The sequence below is a fragment of the Microtus oregoni genome, unplaced genomic scaffold, assembly GCF_018167655.1.
Source record: "Microtus oregoni isolate MIOR12 unplaced genomic scaffold, Mior012 000024F_ref0000369, whole genome shotgun sequence".
Lineage (NCBI taxonomy): Eukaryota > Metazoa > Chordata > Mammalia > Rodentia > Cricetidae > Microtus > Microtus oregoni.
Window position 1 is genome coordinate 33,459,433 of NW_024543083.1, and position 20,234 is coordinate 33,479,666.

The following is a 20,234-nucleotide window of genomic DNA, read 5'->3' on the forward strand; positions in this document are numbered from 1 at the left end:
TATGGTTGACATTTCCCTTCATTAGCAAATAAATGAAAGATGACATTTTCAATCCATTGGCTGCAGCCTGGCTTCACGATACGGACACAGTATAGGGATGAGGCAATCTGTCTGTTCCTGCTGTTATTATTGTGAATCACTATCTAACACTAATTGACAAAACTACTTCCCTTAATGGATGTCTAAGCTTCTCTTCACAGGAGAGGAAAAAAAAATATATTGATTAACCCTAACATTTAAAGTTTGAATGAATGAAAGAAGCCACTGATTGGACTCCTGTGGGATTATTGATTAAGCTGAAGTCTGAATGAAGGAAGACAGAAATTGGACTCTTGGTTTTTGTTTCATGTTACGAGTGTTAGCCACGTAATATTTTTTGTTTTCCATTATCTTTATTTGTCAAAGTAGAAAAAGAGTTATAATCAGTTTACTTACATAAGGTAAATAATCTCTCTCTCTCTCTCTCTCTCTCTCTCTCTCTCTCTCTCTCACACACACACACACACACACACACACACACACACACACAGCTCTCCTAGTTAGTAAAACCTGTCAGATTTACACTTGCCAGAATTACCTGAGGGAGTCTCAATTAGGAAACTGTCTGATCAGACTGGCTTGTGGGCAAGTCTATGGGGCAGTTTTTAAACTGATGATTGATTCTGGACTGGGACTGAAAAAGCATGGGATAAAACCGGACTCTCTGAACGTGGTGGACAATGAGGGCTGATGAGAAGCCAAGGACAATGGAACGGGGTTTTGATCCTACTGCATGTTCTGGCTTTGTGGGAGCCTAGCCTGTTTGGATGCTCACCTTCCTAGACCTGGATGGAGGGGGGAGGTCCTTGGACTGCCCACAGGGCAGGGAACCCTGACTGCTCTTTGGACTGGAGAGGGAGGGGGAGGGGAGTGGGGTGTGGGGAGTGGGGGAAGGGGAAGGGAAAAGGGAGGCGGGGAGGAGGTGGAAATTTTTAATAAAATAAAATTGATGATTGATGTAGGAGGGCCCAGTGTACTGGGCAGTGCCAGCCATAGGTAGGTGGGTCTGGGCTATAGATAAGAGCTACTTGAAGAAGCCAGGGGTAGCAAACCAGAAGCAGCTTTCCTCCTTGGTTCCTGCTCCTGACTTCCTTCAGTTATTGACTGTGACCTTCGAGGTTAAGATGAAGCAAACCCTTTCTTCCTAAAGTTGTTTTTGGCTAGCAACAGGAAAGCAAACTGAAACACACACACACTGACACACATACAGAGACACACTCCGATACCCAGAGAACCCCCTGACACTCACAGACACCTCCCAGAAGTAAGAAAAAGTTTCTAAACCTTGATCCTATAGAATTTTGTGATAGGAGGTTAAAGCCAAGAAAACAAAACCCAAGATAGTTAGATGTATCGATTTATTGTTGTTATTATTATTATTATTATTTTGATGAAAAGGGAGCAAGATTTCCAAACTATTACTTGCAGATCACAGAGTAATTTGTGTGACTTGCCTGAGCAGTACGATATAAAGCAAACTTTCTTCCTTCCTTAAACTCCAAGATTTAAGGAGGCTCGATGCGAACCGGGCAGGTAACAGCAGTGTAGGGGCGAAAGAGGAGAAGGCCCCACAGCCACGTTTTCCATTCCACACAAAATGCAGAGTTCCACAAGTCTGAGTGGCCACTTGGAAGGGGCAATTTCATGCTTTGCTGATTTTGATTAATTTACAATAATTAATATTGGGCCCAAACTCACACAGAACGTTTGGAGTAGGAGAAATTACTTTCAAATTCTAAGTAAGTCCAAGTCGCTCCAACTCCAGGGTAGAGTGTTGAAATCAGCGTCCCATCCTGAAGTCACAAGAGTACTGAAGAAGGCTTATGTTTCATTTTGAGCACCAAGTAGCTGAGCCTCAATTGGTTGTTCTCTTCTTTTCAAGACTAAAGCGAGGCTTTCAGCCCACCAAGGAGAAGGAGACTCTTTGCTGTAGGCTGGCTAGCCTCATGGCCTTGTGAGGACAGGGCTGGCTGAATCCTTACTCTCATTTGACCCCTAATCTGGACACAGCTGAAAATGTATTATCAACCTGTACGCTGTAGTCCTGGAATGATGGTCTAACTCAATGTTCCAAACGGGTTTTAAAACAGGATCTGCTAATGTTCTTGGTGATGGCTAGAAAGGCCTTTGGCCCTGGAATATCCATTGAGAGGCACATTACTGTGCTTAGGGAGGTAGGTACTCTGCTAAAACTGTTGTTTTCAATGTTACTTCCACGTGATCCCTCTTTAAATAAATACTGGAGTATTCATCTTCTTCAAGAAGAAAGCAAGGTTGAAATTCCTACGAAATAGAAGGCGTTGCTAATTCTGTTCTCATTCTGCTTTGCTGTATTTGCTTTATAATCCTCAGCTACCTCATCCAAAATATGCACGGGATGAATTATTTTATCATCTTGAAATAGGAGTAAATAATTTAGCAATTTATGTAAATGTCCTAGGCCAGTTCCTGGAGGCAATAGATGTTATTTCATCTCCACTTCCATGGTAAAAAAAAAAAAAGAGAGGAGAACAGAAATGGGAGTTACAACTTGAGACTCTAGAGGTAGCTGTTGAATTTAGTACTCAGGGTGTAGACTCTGGAGTCTTCATGGTTTTCTATGAGAGGCCGAATGATCACTAAGAGTTCTTCTAGCTTGATGAATTTATGATTTGTAGTCTTTTTCTGATTCTCTTTGTACTGGATTATTTTTTATCAACTTGACACAACCTAGAGACATCTAAGAAGACAGAACCAGAGCAGAGAAAATGCCCCTATTACCGTGACAGGTATGAATGCCTGTGGGGACATTTTCTTCATTGATGATTGATGTAGAAAGGTCCGTACCACTGTGGTAAGTGTCAACCCTGGACATGTGGTTCTGAGTTGTATAAGAAAGCAGGCCGAGCAAGTCATGAGGATGTGGCCCATAAGCAGCACCCCTCCATGGCCCCTGCTTCAATTCCTCCCTTGACTTCCCTCAGTGATGTACTGTGACCTAACAGATGCACGAAGAAATAAACCAGTACTTCCCCAAGTTGCTTTTGGTCATAGTGCTTATCACAGCGATAGAAACCATGATGACCATACTCATCTAACTATAAATTGACCAAAATATTGTATGTGTTACCCGGTACACTCTGTCCTTCATATAATGTTTAATATCAATTATTTCACACCCTATTCATTTTGCAAACAGGGTCTCACTATGTAACCAAGGCTAGCCTTCAACTCTCAGCCTCTGCATCTGCCTTCCAAGTGCTGGATTATAGGCCTGTGCTATGTAGCTCTCATATTTCAAAGAATGTCAACAAGTTTTATAGTCTCTTCTGAGGAACAGAGGTGGATGCTGTTAGGACATTTCTAGAAGGCATTCTACTTTTCTGTGGTGAGGGAAAACAACTTCCTTTGACAGAGGTGGTATTTAATCAGTTCAAGCATGGGCTTTACTTTCCATTTGTGGTCACAGAAACAGCCCATGAAGATTCTATTCACAGTTCTTTGACCCTCAGGGAATCTATCGTATTTGAAGTGCCAAACTTGTCATGCTTGGCAGCGAGTCACAGCAAGAGCTAGGCATTTCTAGGCCAGTCTATGAACCTGTATGAACAGACTTCCAGCTTCTGTTCCTGTGTACTAAGGCATAATAAACAATATTTGTAGTATATGGCTTTTTCCTTTGGTATGTATACACCCTTATATGCAACTATACACATCTACGCAACTTCCGTGCATGCATGCGCGTGCATGTGTGTGTGTGTGTGTGTGTGTGTGTGTGTGTGTGAGTAAGCAGGATTCTAGACATAGTAAGAGAAAAGAAAACATTAGCCTGGAAAAGAAGAGGCATGAGGGCTGCCTTCAGATACTGTTGCTAGCTGCGGCTGAAAAAGGTTCAGACATTCTTTCCACCTCAAATAGGATAATTTCGGATCAAGGAGACAGGATTTTCTCATGCAAAGAAAAAGGTTTCAGTCAGTAAGTCCATTGGAATGGGTTGTCTTTCAAGGCAGCAACTTTCTCTTCTTGATGAGTTCAAGCAGAGGCAGGACTCTATCTGGGGTATTATCTAGTGCTTGCTTCAGCTGACAAGGAACTGGGGCAAGACTGTTTCTCCTGGTCTTTTCTAAACGCTTAGATGCTAACATAAAGCTGAAGAGGCAAGCGGGTGGCCAGACAGTAAATGAACAGCTTCCTCTTCGTCATTAAAAGCTACAGCTGCGTCTTACATTTTGTCACACAGAGGAAGATGACTTTCCTAAGTGCTCCGCATTCAAGATGACCCAGAAATGAGGAAACCCAAAAGCCACCGATAACAAGAACCCTCTAAAAGCATTCCATTCCATTACGTAAGTTCCCAGAAAGAGTCAAGATTGTGTGTTCTTTAATCAAAGGCCAAGTGTTCCTGGGTTACATCCAGTCCGACCCAGCCCATTCCTGTCCTTTCCAACTCATTTCAGCCCAGGACAGTTCAGTACAACCAATCAATTCAAATTATGACTGGATTATTGTAACTGCAACCCTAAGCATTGCACTTTCTCCTATAACAAAATTTTTTTTTGACACTTTTTTGAGATTTTTCTTTTCAAACCAAGGAAACATTTTCTTGGTGCTCAAGTGAAGCATGAAGAACCATCTCCTTCCTGTTGAGATTACTGAAGATCATGTTTCTCAGTTTAGGATGTTTGAGCATCTTGAGTTTTCTGAGTTCGTAGCTTATTTTAAGAAATGCTATTTATGCCACACCCCAGGATCATGTATGTATTTGAACTGAAACTAAATGTTTGAAAAATCACATATTCTTATATATTAGTATAGTGTTTTAAAATTCTAGTCCAGTGTAATCTATTTCTTTAATATTACTGATCATGTCCCATTCACTCTATGAGTTTTGCAAGTAGAAAAACACAGTACTGAAAACACAAATAATGGCTAACTAAAAGAGAAAACAAATTCTATCGCCTTAGAACTTTGGATAGACTTGCTGCAGGAAGATAAGGTTTGCATATGCGTGGTGTGGAAGGTCTTGTGGCTTGCAATGAATTTCCATATTCCCCTTAAGCCCCTTTCTGCCCACCTTTCTAGTTTCTGTGCCCATCCTCTCAGAGAAAGCTACACATCCCTACAGCCCCTTGAAACATGAAAGACTCCAGAGATGTATGGATAGTCAGCATTCATGCCGAGTATCTTAGACCCTCACATCTACAGAAGCAAGCTTTAGCCTGAAGCGTGTCTGTTTATGAGCACATTCCGGTGACTGCTGCGATAATGGAACTGCTGATATGCTCGCTCCTCGGAGTGCTTGGGTAACCGCTCTTTTGTTATTAGGAAGGCAAATGCCATTTTGAAGATCAAAGTGGACACCTCCTGGAACTTACATTTATTACAAAAGGCTAAAGTGTCTGCATTCCCAGGCATCAAAGGGACTTAACCCAGAAAGACAGTAATATTCAATAGAGCAGGGCAATTTCTGACAGGATAGCAAACCACCTAAGTGGTTGATAGGAATGGGTGGTAATCTCATTCTGAAACTTAGCAGTTCTGTCAGAGCCAGGGTTAAGCAGAGTGCTTGATATTGTGATGGCCACAGTCAGGGTCAGCCTGACAGAAAATTCCACTGTCAGTGCTGGCACAGAGAATCCTTCTACAGTTTTGCGCTTTAGAGTGCCCTTTGGAGGACGTTCGATCCCATTGTTTCTGAAAGTAGGGTCTCATTTTGCTGTCATGGTGGAAGCGATGTAAAAGGTCAATACACCGAGTGTCTATTGCACTATTTGGGATGCCATCAGAAGGACAATTCCAAGCCTTTCAGACACGGGGACCTGGATGCTAGCAGTTGTACTATGGGGAGTCTCCTGTCACCTGCCATCCGAGAAATGGTCTGTGGTGTTTGCGGCTCTTCTGTTTGCGATCCTGTGTTAGTTAGTTTTTAATGTCAATTTCATACAAGGTCATCTGGAAAGAAGGAATTTTTTAATGGCACCATAAGCCAGGGAATATGCTGACAGAAGCAGTCTCTCTCTATTTTAAATAATTTATTTACTTTTATTTTATATGCATAGGTGTTTTGCCTGCAAGTTTTCCTGTATGAGGGCATCAGACCCCCCTGGAACCAGAGTTATAGACAGCTATGAGCTGCGATGTGGGCGCTGGGAATTGAATTCGGGTTCTCTGGAAGAGCAGCCAGTGCTCTTAACCCCCTGAGCCATCTATCCAGCCGTGTAAGGAATCTTAATCATGAAAACATTTCTACATGATTAACCGATTGGTACATCTGTAGGGCATTTTCTTGATTAATGACTAATGCGGGAGGGCCCAGCCCCTTGTGGGTGGTGCCAACCCTAGACAGGTGGAAAAAAGCAGGTTCAATCTATGTGGAGCAAACCAGTAAGCAGCTGACCTAGAGTTTCTAATGCTTGATGAAACACCTTGACTCAGAGCAAACTGGGGAGGAAAAGGTTTGTTTGGTTTACACTTCCACATCATTGTTGACCATAGAAAGATGTCGGGGCAGGAATTCAAACACAGCAGGAACCTGGAGACAGTACTTAAGGTGGAGATCTTGTAGGAGCATTGCTTACTAGCTTGCTCCTCAGGACTTACTCTGCCTGGTTTCTTAGGGAATCCAGGATGACTCACCCATTGCTGTAAACCGGTGTGAGAGAGACCCTGGGGGGTTAGGGGGCCACATGGTGAAAGACAGACACGCCATGCAGGCAGAGCTTATGTGGGAGTTTTATTGAGATACAGGAAATGGGGGAAGAAGAGAGAAAGAGAAATACAGAGAGAAAGAAGAGGAGGAAGAGGCAGGGACCAGTGTAGAAGAGCAGTGGGGAAAAGAGAGAGGGAATGGGCGGAGCTTTTCTCTTAAAGGGACCTTTTGTATCTGTATACATAAAGACTTAGCAGCCATTGGACCCTGGGCTGCCCAGGGTACTGCCTGGGTTCATCCTGCCAGGTGATAGGAGTCAGCATAATGCCTGAATCCTAACACCCATGATGGTACCACTCACAATGAATGTGCTGAGCCCTCCCACATCAATCACTAACTAAGAAAATGCTCTATTGGCTTAAGTACAGCCCAACTTTAAGAAGGCTTTTTTTTTTAAAAAAAAAATCAAATGTGTTTTTTTCTCTCAGAAGTCTATAGCTTGTATCAATTTGATATAAACCTATCCAGCAGAGTAGCACACCTCCATGACCTCAGAAACACTTCCTGTCTCTAGGTTCCTGCCTTGAGTTCTTGCCCGGAGTCACCTGCATGCTAGACTATAAGCTGTAAGATGAAATAAACACCTTTCCTCTCCAATTTGCTTTTGGCCATGAGATTTCATCATAACAATAGAAACCCCAACTAAGACCTAGCCTCTCCCTCCACTTTAAAAAAAATTCAGTAAGTTTTTAACTTTTCATTTTTATCTTATTTATCTTTACTTATCAAACTAGGAAATTGATAAATAAAAATTGTCTGCGTTTGTGACTTATGATATGCTTTGACATACACGTGTACACCTGAGAAAAGGTTTAAATCAAGCTTGTTAAGTTATGTACTAACTCATCACTTACCTATCCTACTTTAAGAGCCTTTGACAAAGCTTTGCGATGGCCACCCTCAGGGAGATCTGAGAAGCCCTTCTCTGCTGGGTCTGCTTCTGATGTTCGTAAGAAAGTCCTTCAAATAGATCCCTATACATTTTTATAGCAGTTCTGAATATTCATGAACTTTGGTCAAAGCATATGGGAGAGCAATAAAGGCCCTTCATTATTTCTTTCCAAACACTTTCCAGTAATCTGAGAGGTTGAAATCCCAACTCCAGAAGAGCTGCATAATTAATGACCGTGTTTCGTTTTACAAGAGATGGCTTTTCTCCTTTTCTCCTACTTTATCTAGTGATTGACTTCTCAAATCCCCTTCACTCGTCCAGGACGTCATCTTTGTAGAGACTTGAATGAAAGGAAACGTTTTCCTGGGGATTGCTAAATGTTTATTAGGATTCAAATGGTTAGTGTCACCAAAGTTGCGCTAGTCCTTGGTAACTTTCCTACTGCAAACTTTTATGGCTTCTATTATTGATGAAAAGACAGTATCGATTTTAATGCATCTTAAATGGATTCCTACAGAGTGGGAAAAGCTGTGACCACAGATATTTGTCACATACTTAAAAAAAAAACATACAAGAGTTTTAAAATGATAAATATTTTAGTGCTCAAGGGGTGTAGGCTGGAATAGCTGTAATACACACTGGAAATCTCTGTGCTAACTACTGGACCATTTCACTGGTCACCTCTAATAGTACTGGTAGTTGTGCAACTAAGCCTTCCTGCATCCTTTTCTTGGAATGTACAATTCTCAAGTCCACAATTAGCATCGCCAGGCTTCAGTGCTGCAGAAATCAGTCAATGGGTTATTGTAAATTCATCTCTTTACAAGTACTTAAATTAGGAGCAAGGTAATTGATTTTTTACTTTGGGTTTGTTTTCAATGGAATTATCCCATTTTATACTATGGAAATACGTACTTGGGAGGACTGTCTTTCATCAAAAGTGAACCATTTTAAACAGGGTATAGAATATACATGCAAGCTCTGATTCCTACCTCTGCACTAATTCTCAATAAAAGAAGAACAAATGGTCAGTTTGAACAGTCTTTTAGGGAAAGCAGAAAGCATAAAGATCCTGAAAAATCAGAAGAAAAAATCTTAAAGTGGAGCATGCAGTCTCTTTGTAATTTTTTTAAGATATGTGTTTCTGGCTCTTTTCATCAACACACACCTTTCCTTATGCTTAGCAACATTTAAGATGGTGATCCCTGTATTTAGCATAGCATGTAATTTTAATCTACTATAGCTTACAGGTCTGACTTTTCTATGGTGTTTTGCATATTGTTACCACCTGTTTTATTACATTGCATCAGAGATAATTGTCCTCATGGGTCCTGAGTTTGACACACTAGAAACATCACCTGTCACCAGCCCTCTCTCCCTTCCCCCCTCTCTCAGCTGCTACTCACTCAAAAGGGTCGCTGGGATCAGCCCTCTGGAGCTCTGGAGGGATGGGGATTCTTTTGTAGTACATCTCCCAGTCGAAGGCTCCTCGCATGGCATCCCCAGCTTGTGCCTCATACCCAAAGTGATTGTGGTCGATGACATCGATCATGGGACACACGATGGTTTTGTGGTTTAGTGCAATTTGGTCTGAAAAATGAAAGCACAAAATAGGAAATGACATGCCTGCCTAGGTCACCTGTCATTTTCCAGCAAAGAGAAGCCCACATCTCCTTTTAATGCATAACACTCGCAGCCTTGGCGTCTCCTTGTCGTCATTAGAGCCCTTTGCAGGAATCTCCGAACGCTGGGCTTAACATGATGGGACAGTGATTAGGTACAATTAGAGTTGTTATATTTCCGTTTGAGAAAGTTATGTCCCGGAGAGACTTGCAGAAGTCCATTTAGCTCGACTCTGTCACATTTTTGCTCTGACCTGTCCCCAATCTGTCATTTTAACGCGCCTCCAACATGCACAGAGGATAAACAGTACTCGTGTTCCTCCAAGCATACAGCTAAAGCCTGCTGAGAAAATACTGGCCTGCTTTCTGAAGGTTCCACAATGTAAATATTTTAACTTCATGGTTTTTATAGCAACTAATCATAAAACAGTCATGATGGCCGTTCCCCCATAATGCCAACCAATCATATATAAAATTCTTTGCTGTCACATACGACAGAGAGTTTTGGTGAGCTGCTAGTCTTTGAGACTGACTCTACTTATCAGTACTGTGCACGTTTTATCTTTCTCCCATGCAATTAAAAGACATCATTAGATGACATGGTACTATTGCTATGATACTGTTGGTAAACCCACAAAAGATTCCAGGATGATGTATACTCATTCTCTTTCCAATACTCCCACTATCCATGACAACTGACTGTTTGATGTGGGATTCCCCTCTGTATGCTGTGATTACCATTAGTGAATAAAGAAACTGCTTTGGACCTATAGCAGGGCAGAACTTAGTTAGGAGGGGTAAACTAAGCTGAATGCTGGGAGAAGGGAGGTGGAGTCAGGGAGAAACCATGTAGCCCCGATGGAGCCAGACAGAACTTTACCCTGTAAGCCACAGCCACATGGCAATACACAGATTAATAGATATGGGTTAAATTAAGACATAAGAGTTAGCCAATAAAGAGATAGAGCTAATGGGCCTAGCAGTGATTTAATTAATACAGTTTCTGTGTGATTATTTTATGGTTGAGCAGTCAGGAAACAAACAAGCAGCCTTCCTCCCCCTACAACTGTTGTCATCCTGTTCATATACAGCGACACTGAGCTCAGGGAAGTCAGACAACTTGTCACGGGCTATTTCAGCTTTGGTGGACAATAATCAGGACATAGCCCCTGCTTAAATCTCTGGTTCCAAAACCTGCCTTTCTAGGCTGCCTGGGTGCCTTACCTAACAGGCAGGTGATTTCTCTCTTCTCTCCAGTTCTAGCAATCTTGCTTTTCTATACAGATATTTTTATTGTGATAGAGCTAACAGGCCTGCAGGAAACTGGCATTTGTTTATTTCGGTGCATGCAGAATAGCAATATGTGAAGTATCTTTTTCCCCCCTCTCAAGAACATGTGTTTAATCAATTTATTACAACACCGCTCTCTGACGGGCAGGATGTTTAAGTATGAGCACCTGCTCTCTCGTTATTTGGAAGACCTTTGGGTGTAGCAGGTGACATTTAACAAAGGATATCATTTAGAAATCTGATGGGAGTTGGTTATTTCTGTGTAATTTTTATCTCTCTCAGAGGCCCCGAAGCTAATGTAATGTGCGTGAGATATCAGCATTTTACAGTGAGGCAAATCACCATGTGCAGTGGAAGTTCCTACTCAGCGTAGAGCAGGAAGCAAAAGATTTGCGTGGCCATCATAGCAGGTGACTTTTTTTTTTTTTTATCACACTGATAAAACGGAGTGTGGAGAGAAACAAAAATTCTATGGGGCATTTCCCTTGCAAGTACACATGCTCATTCATTCATTCATTCATTCATGTTACAAAAATTATTTACTGTATTTACTGAGTGAAAACAATGAGTCAATAATTTTTCTAGGTTTTCAAGCTACTGTAGAGAATAATACCACAAATACCACCATATACAGGAATGGGACAAAAAGTTATAAAATGTAATAAATAACTAAATTCTATGGTGTTTTACAAGAAAAAGAAGACAGAAAGAACAGTGCTTAAGAGGTAGAGAATGCTTGAGAATGGAAAAGGAGACAGTTTTAGACACCACCACAACCCCAGAGAGCCTCAGAGAGCCTGGGGATCATATTTCTCTTATTGCCAGCTAGTTAGCAGGTGCACTGTTTCAAGGTAACCACCACCAAGCGCTCCCTCAGCATCCATTTTCACCAAGGCAAGCCTTATTGTGGGTTTTAGTTTTATCTAACTGACATTTTCCCCAGAGAATGGCAAAGACCGTCAGCGTAAGGGTGGAAACATTTCCTCCATCACCTCTGCAGCTCTAGCGTTACGGTCTCAGTGACCTTCTTCCATCAAATTCAGAACCAGCTTGATTTACAGGTTCCTTGACCAACAAGGAGTCCCAAGGTGATCCAAAGAGAATGAGTCTGTTAAATTAACTGTCAACGTTCCCTTCAAATTTCCTTTCAGCTCTCATCCAGCTGTGTGCGCTTGGGGTGAAAGCCGCATGACTAATTTTTCATCCAAGGCTGGTGCCTACATTTCAATTTCCAGGGATCAAACAAACAGACTCAATAGGAAATTGAAATTCAGGTATAATCCCCAAGGTGAAAAATGAACCAAGGAGCAGCAATGTGGCTCCGCCTGTTTCTTCATTTTGGATGATGTATCAAGATACTGATAGAGGAAAATAAAAAGAGATAGCATCCTGGGCTTGAAGCGTTTCTTATCCACCAGGCCCACAGGAAATGAAAGGTTTTAATGAGAAAGAGTGGGCTGTGGCTGTCTCTTATGCTCGTTTCCCTATCCCTCCTTCCCTGTGATTCATAGAGAATGATCAGAGGACTTATCATTGGCATTTAGGGATTGCTTTGGCTCAGACAGAAGTCCAGCCTTTGGTTCTCGTGCTAGAGTATTCAACAGCATGCAGGTCAAATTCAGTTTGAGGAACTCTTGCCGTTGCTAATGAGATTCTAAATGCCTGTGTCCTCGGACAGAGCACACTTAATTAAAGGCTCAGGGGAGTCTCTGGCTGATATGGTCCTGGGATCCTCTTGACTGAGAAGGCTAGGCTGGACCCTGAGCAGAGGCATATGGACCTGGTGAGTTGGGAGAGGGTGTTACTTTTTTACATCCTGTATGGTTGTCACTGAGGCCCCCTCTCTTGTTTTTTTTTTTTTTTTTTTTTCTGGTTTAGCTTGGCTAGTTGAAGCTGAAATCCCACGTAATAGTCACTAATAGAGCATTCTTTCTGATGTGGTGGCGGTGAGGGCCATTGTCACTGGCTTTATTTATAAACCAGGGATGCAGTTACAATACAAGTTGCCTTGGAGAAATCTAAGAGAACAAGAAAGGAGGGCAATATATACGCACTAAGAATTTTCTAGAAGGAATTTCTTTAGGTATCCAATTTCTTTCCTGGGTGCAATGGGGGTTTTCTACCTGGCTTCCTTGTAAACTAACAAGATAACAATACTGAGGCTTGAAATGCGTCCCGTCCCAGGTGGAGTTTCTATCCGCAGTGATGTCCAGTTTGTTTGTTTTGCAAGTGGTTCAGTGCGCTGTGACACTGCACGGTTTGCTGCCTTCACTCTGGTAGCTGTAACTGATCAATTAAGACTCATCACGGGGACAGCAGCTCAGTGTTTGAGGGGCTCTGTGTGAATTCAGAGGATTATGTATTGAAGGATGTAGGATAGCACCAGGAAGAAAAACAAAAAGGCAGCGGCACTACACATCTTAAAAAATGGCAAATCACTTAGATTCTTATATCCTGGGGCTGAATAATTTTCCTCCTTTCTTAACCATCGTGATAAAACTGTGTATATGTACATGGGTAAGTGTCTTTTGATCTTATTCTAATTGTAGAATGACTGAAAAATAGTTTGAAGCTATTTTTTTTTACTTTAGTGTTTACCCAATAAACGCAACTGCAATGAGAGAGGCATAATATAAAAGAAACCTTCCTAACCTTAAGTTGGATTGCTGCTGGTCCTATCTGAAATGCTATTTAATGTAGTTATACCTATTTGTCATCCACAGTGATGAAGATACAACTCAAACTCAAGCCTTTGCTGACTGCAACATTTATAGAAGAAACCTCACACTGTGTTATCAGGGCACAGTTGCCAGCTTCCCTGGTCCAGCGTGCCACTTGGTGAGAATGATGGCGACACAATATACTCACTGAGGAGCGGGGGCAGCCAGTTCACATTGACCTCACAGTGGGAGTCCAGGAAGGTCAGCACCTCGCCTCTGGCCACAGAAGCTCCCAGGAGTCGGGTCCGGATGAGTCCTTCCCTTTTCTTGGTGCGAACAATTCTCACTTTGGAAAACCGAGCCATGTAATCTTCTAACTTCTCCTTCAAGTGTTCTAGGGGGGGAAGAAAACACGCAGGAGAAAGGCCAAACATTAGTCATAGCGGACTCCTTCGCGGTTGCTCTGCATCGAGCATATGTGAACGGCGAACCCAAGTGGAACAATCTCGCAGCCTGTGTTTCTGCTCCCTTCATCTGGAGGAAGGTATTAATAAGATTTTACGCTTAGGGGTTTCTGTATTTTTATTTCCTCCAAAGCTTCATAAACCACAAACGTTGCCCTTTGAATTCCGTGGACGGCGATGGTACACCAGAGCTCAGTCATGCAGCTAATGTTGGCCAGTGGCCACCATGTTAATCCTGACCAGGATGCCAAGACGGGCATCGGCCTTCTAGGTCCTGCTGTGCGAAGTCAAACGAACATCCTGGCATATGGGCTCTTCCCGACAAGAGGGCTCTTTTACAGCAAAGTTTTGCCTGGTATTTTGTGTGCTGATAATGGTGCATGTAAAATAAGAAGGGGAAAAAAAATCTGTCAAATCAGTAAGAACCACACAGCTTCCCGCTCTGCAAGGAAATAGAAAACTGAGAAAGAAGTCCAGTTCTGGTTTCTAATCTGAACTGGAAATGTGACACACTTGGTATTGAAATAGATGACAAAAGGAAACCCTATTCTGTCATCTCGAATGTTGCTGTCTAAGATTCGGAAATCATTTGCACTCCTTAAAACTGGCAATGTTTCTTTCCTGATTAAAAGCAAACTGTGGGAACAAAATGAACTAAAAAACCGTGATTTACATGATAAGGTATTTTCTATTGGCTTTAAAATTGTATCAGTCTTTCAGCTCTTCTAAAGCAAAATGATGTATTTGGTGACTTTTTGTATGTCATGGACTTAGATGTTTTTATTCCCTGATGCTCCTAGTACATGTATAAGATATCGTGCTGGCTAGTTTTATGTGAACTTGACAAAAGCTAAACTCATCTGAGAGGAGGGAGCCTCAATTAAGAAAATACCTCCATATGACTGAAGTGTAGGTAAGCCGGTAGCACACTTAAATAGTGATTGATGGGGGAGGGCCCAGCCCGTTGTGAGTGGTGCCACCACTGGGCCAGTGGTCCTGGGTTCTACAAGAAAGCAGGCTTAGCAAGCCATGGAGAGCAAGCCAGTAAGCAGCACTAGTCCATGTCTTTTGCATCAGCTTCTGTCACTAGGTTCCTGCCCTGCCTGAGTTCCTGTCTTCACTGCTTTTGATGATGATCTGTTATATGAAACTGAGTGAAATAAACCCTTTCCTCCAGAAGCTGCTTTTGTCACCATGTTTCCTCACAGCAATAGGAACCCTAGCTAAGACAGATAGTCTGAGGGTTTTCTGATGTGAGTCACCAACCTCATGGTTTAGAATGCGATATGCTATTATTTGTTCTGTTTTTAACTTTCCATCTGTTTCTGTGTATCTATAACCAGAGTAAATATTCCAGAGACAGAAACAACATGAAAAGCTAATACCTACACAAATCACCAATCTAGTAATAATGACAGGTAATGAAAATTTCCTGGAAGAAAGAAGGTCCAGAAATAGAATTCACAAGAATGATCATAGTATGCTCAAGCAGCTCAAAGAAGGCATGCACATATTCCAGAGATCAAAACAAAGAGATGAATGAGAAAGTTAATACAAGATATGAAAATAAAACCCAGTAAAGAGACCTGCTGATGAAAACCAAGCTAACATGATGTTGGAAATAAAAAGTTCCATCAGCTGAGTAAAAACCTCACTGGAACGTCCCCTGTGCTTATAGATTGGTGGGATTTATAATTCCCAAATGATTCTGCACAGAATTTGAAAAACAAAACAAAAATCTTTAAATTTATATGGAAACACAGAAGATCAGGGTGGCTAAAACAATCCAGAACAAAACAAAACAAAGCAAAAATGGCCCCAGTGGGTAGTTCAAGACCCATGACTACAGATATGGATCTGGCTCAATTTACTGGGTCACAGAACTAAATTAAAAGTTGTGAAGGTAGAATAGGAACTTGAAGAGATGAGAAGAGGTTGATAGGGGTGGGAGGGAGGAAAAAGAGGACAGAGGGTGAGAGTGACCAGAATGCATTATATAGGCATCTATAAAATCTTCATATAAAATTATTATTATTAATAAGATAATAATAAAAATGATGAACTGCTTGTGTAGGAATCCAGCTGTACACACCTGTATCCTTCTCAATATAACTTGGGGGATGGGAGGCTCTAGATAGTCTTTCTGTTCCTTATATTGCTCGTTACATGTAATAAAATCCATTGTCTCAGGCCCTGGAATATCCTGACCTTCGCCTATATCCACTAAACAGTGGGAAGATCTATGAATCTGCAAACCTCAGGCCCTTCAAAGTTCTCTGCATAGAGTCACGAAGGCTGCTCAACTACAGACTGCTGAACACTGGACGTGGCAGTTCTGAAGCACGTGGAATCTGACCAACCACAGAGAACATTACAGGAAGCAAATGTGTAATTTCCCATAGTCGACTGATTCATACCAGGTACAACCTAGCTTTTTTTTTTTTTTTTTTTTTTTTTTTTTTTTTTTTTTTTTTTTTTTTTTAACTAGCCTCACGTCTGTTTCTGTTGAAGCAAGCTGTCATATAGCCCAGGCTGGCCCTGACTTTCATCCATGATGGACTATAAACTGTATTGCGAAAGTTTTCTTCCATAAGTTCCTTTTGATTATGACATTAGACCACAGCAATAACACACAACCTAAATAAGACAGAGTACACACTCTTACAATGGGGTTTGCAGAAGGGAATGAGGTAGATTATCACCTTACACAAAATAGTTTGGCGTATTGAGAAGAGAGTAAACTGATTTTATAAAATACACAGCATGTCTATAATGTGCATTTATTTCAGTTCATTTATTACTAATCTGACTTGTGTATTCATTACTTACTCCAACTCTTGATGAGGTACTGCTCACAGCACATCACGGTAGCATTTAAGCATTATTTTCCTTTTTCACCGAACATTCTCAAGAGCTATTTAAAAATGAGTTTTGTCTGCAATGACAAATATTTCTCCTATAATTCACACTTGCATTTATAATGTTCCTCAAGCTTTTATATGAAAATAAGAAACCTTAGCATAATCTATAGCTTAGAATTGCTCTGTTTAAATTAACCTGTGAACTTTTCATCTCCTTGAGATAGTGTATTTGTGTAATTTATTTGGGTGTTGTAACTGTTGCCTCAAAAAAGGGAACAGCTGTAAGTTGAAAATGGGTAAGCTACAGAAATCTTTTTCATGAAGCACTGTCTATAGGTATTACGAGCTTGGGTATGATTCATGCATCTTCATGCAATAAAAACATATTTTCTTTTTTTAACAACTTGGTTCTCTTGCAACATTTGAAACACTCTCCTTATTGCAATAGCATAGGCAAATAGTTTACAGATGTCCTTTGTAGTTCTAGTTCCAAATTCCAATATCTTAAAATGAGCAGGACAAAGTCAGGGGTTTACTGTCATGCTCTTTGACCTTGAGAAACTTAAGAATTAGGCCAAATATGTAAGCACTAGAAAGCAGCTTCGATTCTGTTTTAAATTATTTTGTGTTTGGGTATTTTGTCTGTTTTTGGGTGTATGTCTGTGTACCATATGGATGCAGTACCTGCAGAGGCCAGAAGAGAGCATCAGATACCTTGGGTTGTGAGCTACCTGTGTCTGCAAGGGATCAAACCTGGGTCCCTGGAAGAGCAGGCATATTCTTAACAGTGGGGCCATCAGTCCACCTCAGACTAGAAATCATTTTAATTGTACAAAACTATAACACATAGCACAGTTTTTAAAAAGGTTTTAGTTATTTATGTGTGTATATGCTTGTGTTTTGTGTGTGTTTGCATGAGTGCCTGCACACTTGGGTGTCTGGGTACCTACAGAGGACAAAAGGGACTATCAGAGCCTTGAGCTGGAGATGTAATGTTTGTGAGTCACCTGACTTATGTGCTCAGACCAGAACTCCAGGCCCATGATTGAGCTGTGAGTGCTCGTAACCACTGAGAGCTCTCTCCACACTAATGTAGTCTTTCAATTTAAAAGAGAAAGGAACCTGGTGCAATATGACATCTGAGTCACCAATGTTGGTGTGGAGGGATAGACACACATTCCTATGCATGGCCTTTTAATTTCTCCTATTCTAGTTAAAATTATGAGCATACACAGCCAAGTTTACCAGCTTAATAATTTCAAGGGCAGTGTTCATATTCTTGTGGAATTCATCTTTGGAAGATTTTTTTCTATCTAACTTTTCAGTAAAACAGTAACTGACGATGTATCTCCCCTCCCCATCCTTAGGAAACCACTATTTTATTTTCTGTTTTATATGTTTGACTATTATAGATTGCTAATAAATAGAATCATAAGGTACTTGCTTTTTGATGACTGTCTTGTTTAATTCAGTATAATTTTTAATTCAGTATAATTTTCTCAGTGTTCACCCATACAGTAGTATGTGTGTTATAATTCCTCTGTCTTTATATAATATGAGAAGTATAATATTTAACAGATATATAATATATAGTATAATATTTAATATATTTTATGCCACATATACTATATATTTTATGCCATATATAGTATATATATAATTTATATTATATTATATCCTATGTTAGGAATTAAGAACCCAGGGCATTCTGAATGCCGTGTAAGTGCTCCACTCCATTCCCAGAATCTCCTTACTTTACTACTCTTTACAAGAATAAATGCTATTTAATAATATTTGTAATCCATCTTTTGATCATCCACTCATCAGTTGGTGAACATTTGGATGACCTGCACCTCTGTCCTCTGTAGATGAGGTAGCTAAGGAAGTGGAAGAGCTGGACCACACACAACTCTGTATGAGTGCTGTGACAATCCACCATTGCTACATTTCCATGGTAACTGCACCACTTCCAATCACCACCCAGCCTAACATCCAGATGACTCTTTGTAAGATGTGAACGAAGCATCTAGAAAAACCAACCTTCCAAGTAACAGTTATTCTGTAAATAAAGTGAGTGTTGGCAACTAAAATACTTTCAGTATAGAATATAACTATCAAAATAAGAAATAATATAGAAATTAAAGCTTCAGATTAAGATGATTCATAAGAAAAGACTGTGATTTGTTTTCTCTCTCACCACAAAATCGATGCTTAAGGAGCACGGTATTTGAAAATATGCCCCTTATTATGATAGAGTCAATAAAAACTGATTTCCATAGATCTGTGCCAAATTCTCTTTGCCTGTCTTTCCCCTCCCATCTTAAACATGGGGCCTTGTCTGCCTGGTGACTCTTAGATGACTCTTAGTCATCAGTTTTATCAGGGAGCTAAGTGACACTTTGTTCCTAATTACCTTTCTGAGTTAACCCCTGCAAACATATCTTCAAATATCTCATCCTCTTCTCATGATTCTAAGAAAACTCAGTTCTTCCCTAATTCTTCTCATCATTAAGACTTTTCTAAAAATCTCATTTTATGAGATTATTTATCTTGAGATATGAGGCAGAGACTTTAAAAAATGACTTTAACAAAGCACATTTCTCAACATACCAACTTTATTTGTGATTCTATTTTCTGAAGTCCTTGAAGGTAAAAATCTCATTCCTAAGTTCCACTAATTTACAAGAATTTCAGTGTTTCTGTATTGTGTTTTGACCAACACCATCTTATGTGATCCTTAAAGTTATTTTTATTATATTACTACATTAAAGCTGATGTTGAATCATCAGGCAGTGGTGGCGCCTTTAATCCCAGCGTTTGTGAGATAGAGGCAGGTGGATCTCAGTGAGTTCAAGACTGGCCTGGTCTATAAGAGCTAGTTCCAGGACAGGCTCCAAAGCTACAGAGAAACGCTGTCTCAAAAAAAGAAAAAAATGAAAGAAACAATCAAAAAGAAGCCGGCATTGATGAGTGATTTATTTGAACCTGTTATATACACACTCACAGCTGGAATAAGTATCCTTTTGTGAGCTGGTTTCCTATAGTGATTATTTTGAGAAATGGAGGGGCAGAGCAACTTTGTTTCCTCATGAAACCAATGAATGATTTAGTGTTATTTGTAGGCCAGGAATGTTAACTTTGTGTCAGAACCATTGCAAGGGATTACGAGCAGCATCAATGAGGTACCAATGGGGTGAAGTCACAGCCTCTGAGGGGAAACAGGGGCAAGCAGCACAGCCGCAAGGAGCATGTAGTCTACCCCCAAAATCAAGGGATTTATAAAACATCTATAAGCAATTTAGTGTGATAAAAACCCAAACTCATATACCTGAGAAAGTCTAAGTTAATCTTTAGGTACTTAGACAACATAAAATGTAGGGGAGACAGAAGACAAAGCCAAGTAAAACCCTCACATAATAGAGCAGTGCAGATATCACATGGGAACTGGGAACCTCTGCATTCACTGAAGACACCTGTGGCTCTTCATGGAACATATGCAACCAGGCATAGGAAGGAATGTTTTTTTTTCCTTCTTCTTCTGTTTTCTCTAAATAACTTATTCAAATCACTGGGTGGAGATGCTATACAGGTAGAGTCACATAGACTACAACATCAGATTAATGTTTGTTCCAGTGATTGAATAATGGCACCAATAAATGCCAGGCTACTCTGAAGACCTAAGGGATTTGTCTGGACTTCACAATAAATAAGGACAAAT

The 20,234-nt window shown here is 40.7% G+C and overlaps 1 protein-coding gene across 1 annotated transcript in view; it reads right to left on the reverse strand.

Annotated features, from left to right (window-relative positions):
• The window catches only part of Galntl6 (polypeptide N-acetylgalactosaminyltransferase like 6), a 1,023,973-nt gene that overhangs the window by 166,348 nt on the left and 837,391 nt on the right, over positions 1–20,234 (reverse strand). The window contains exons 6-7 of the mRNA XM_041673878.1: positions 13,400–13,585; positions 9,026–9,209 (exon numbers count right to left, since the gene is read on the reverse strand). Coding sequence (XP_041529812.1) covers positions 9,026–9,209; positions 13,400–13,585 — 370 coding nt within the window. The remainder of the gene's footprint in view (positions 1–9,025; positions 9,210–13,399; positions 13,586–20,234) is intronic.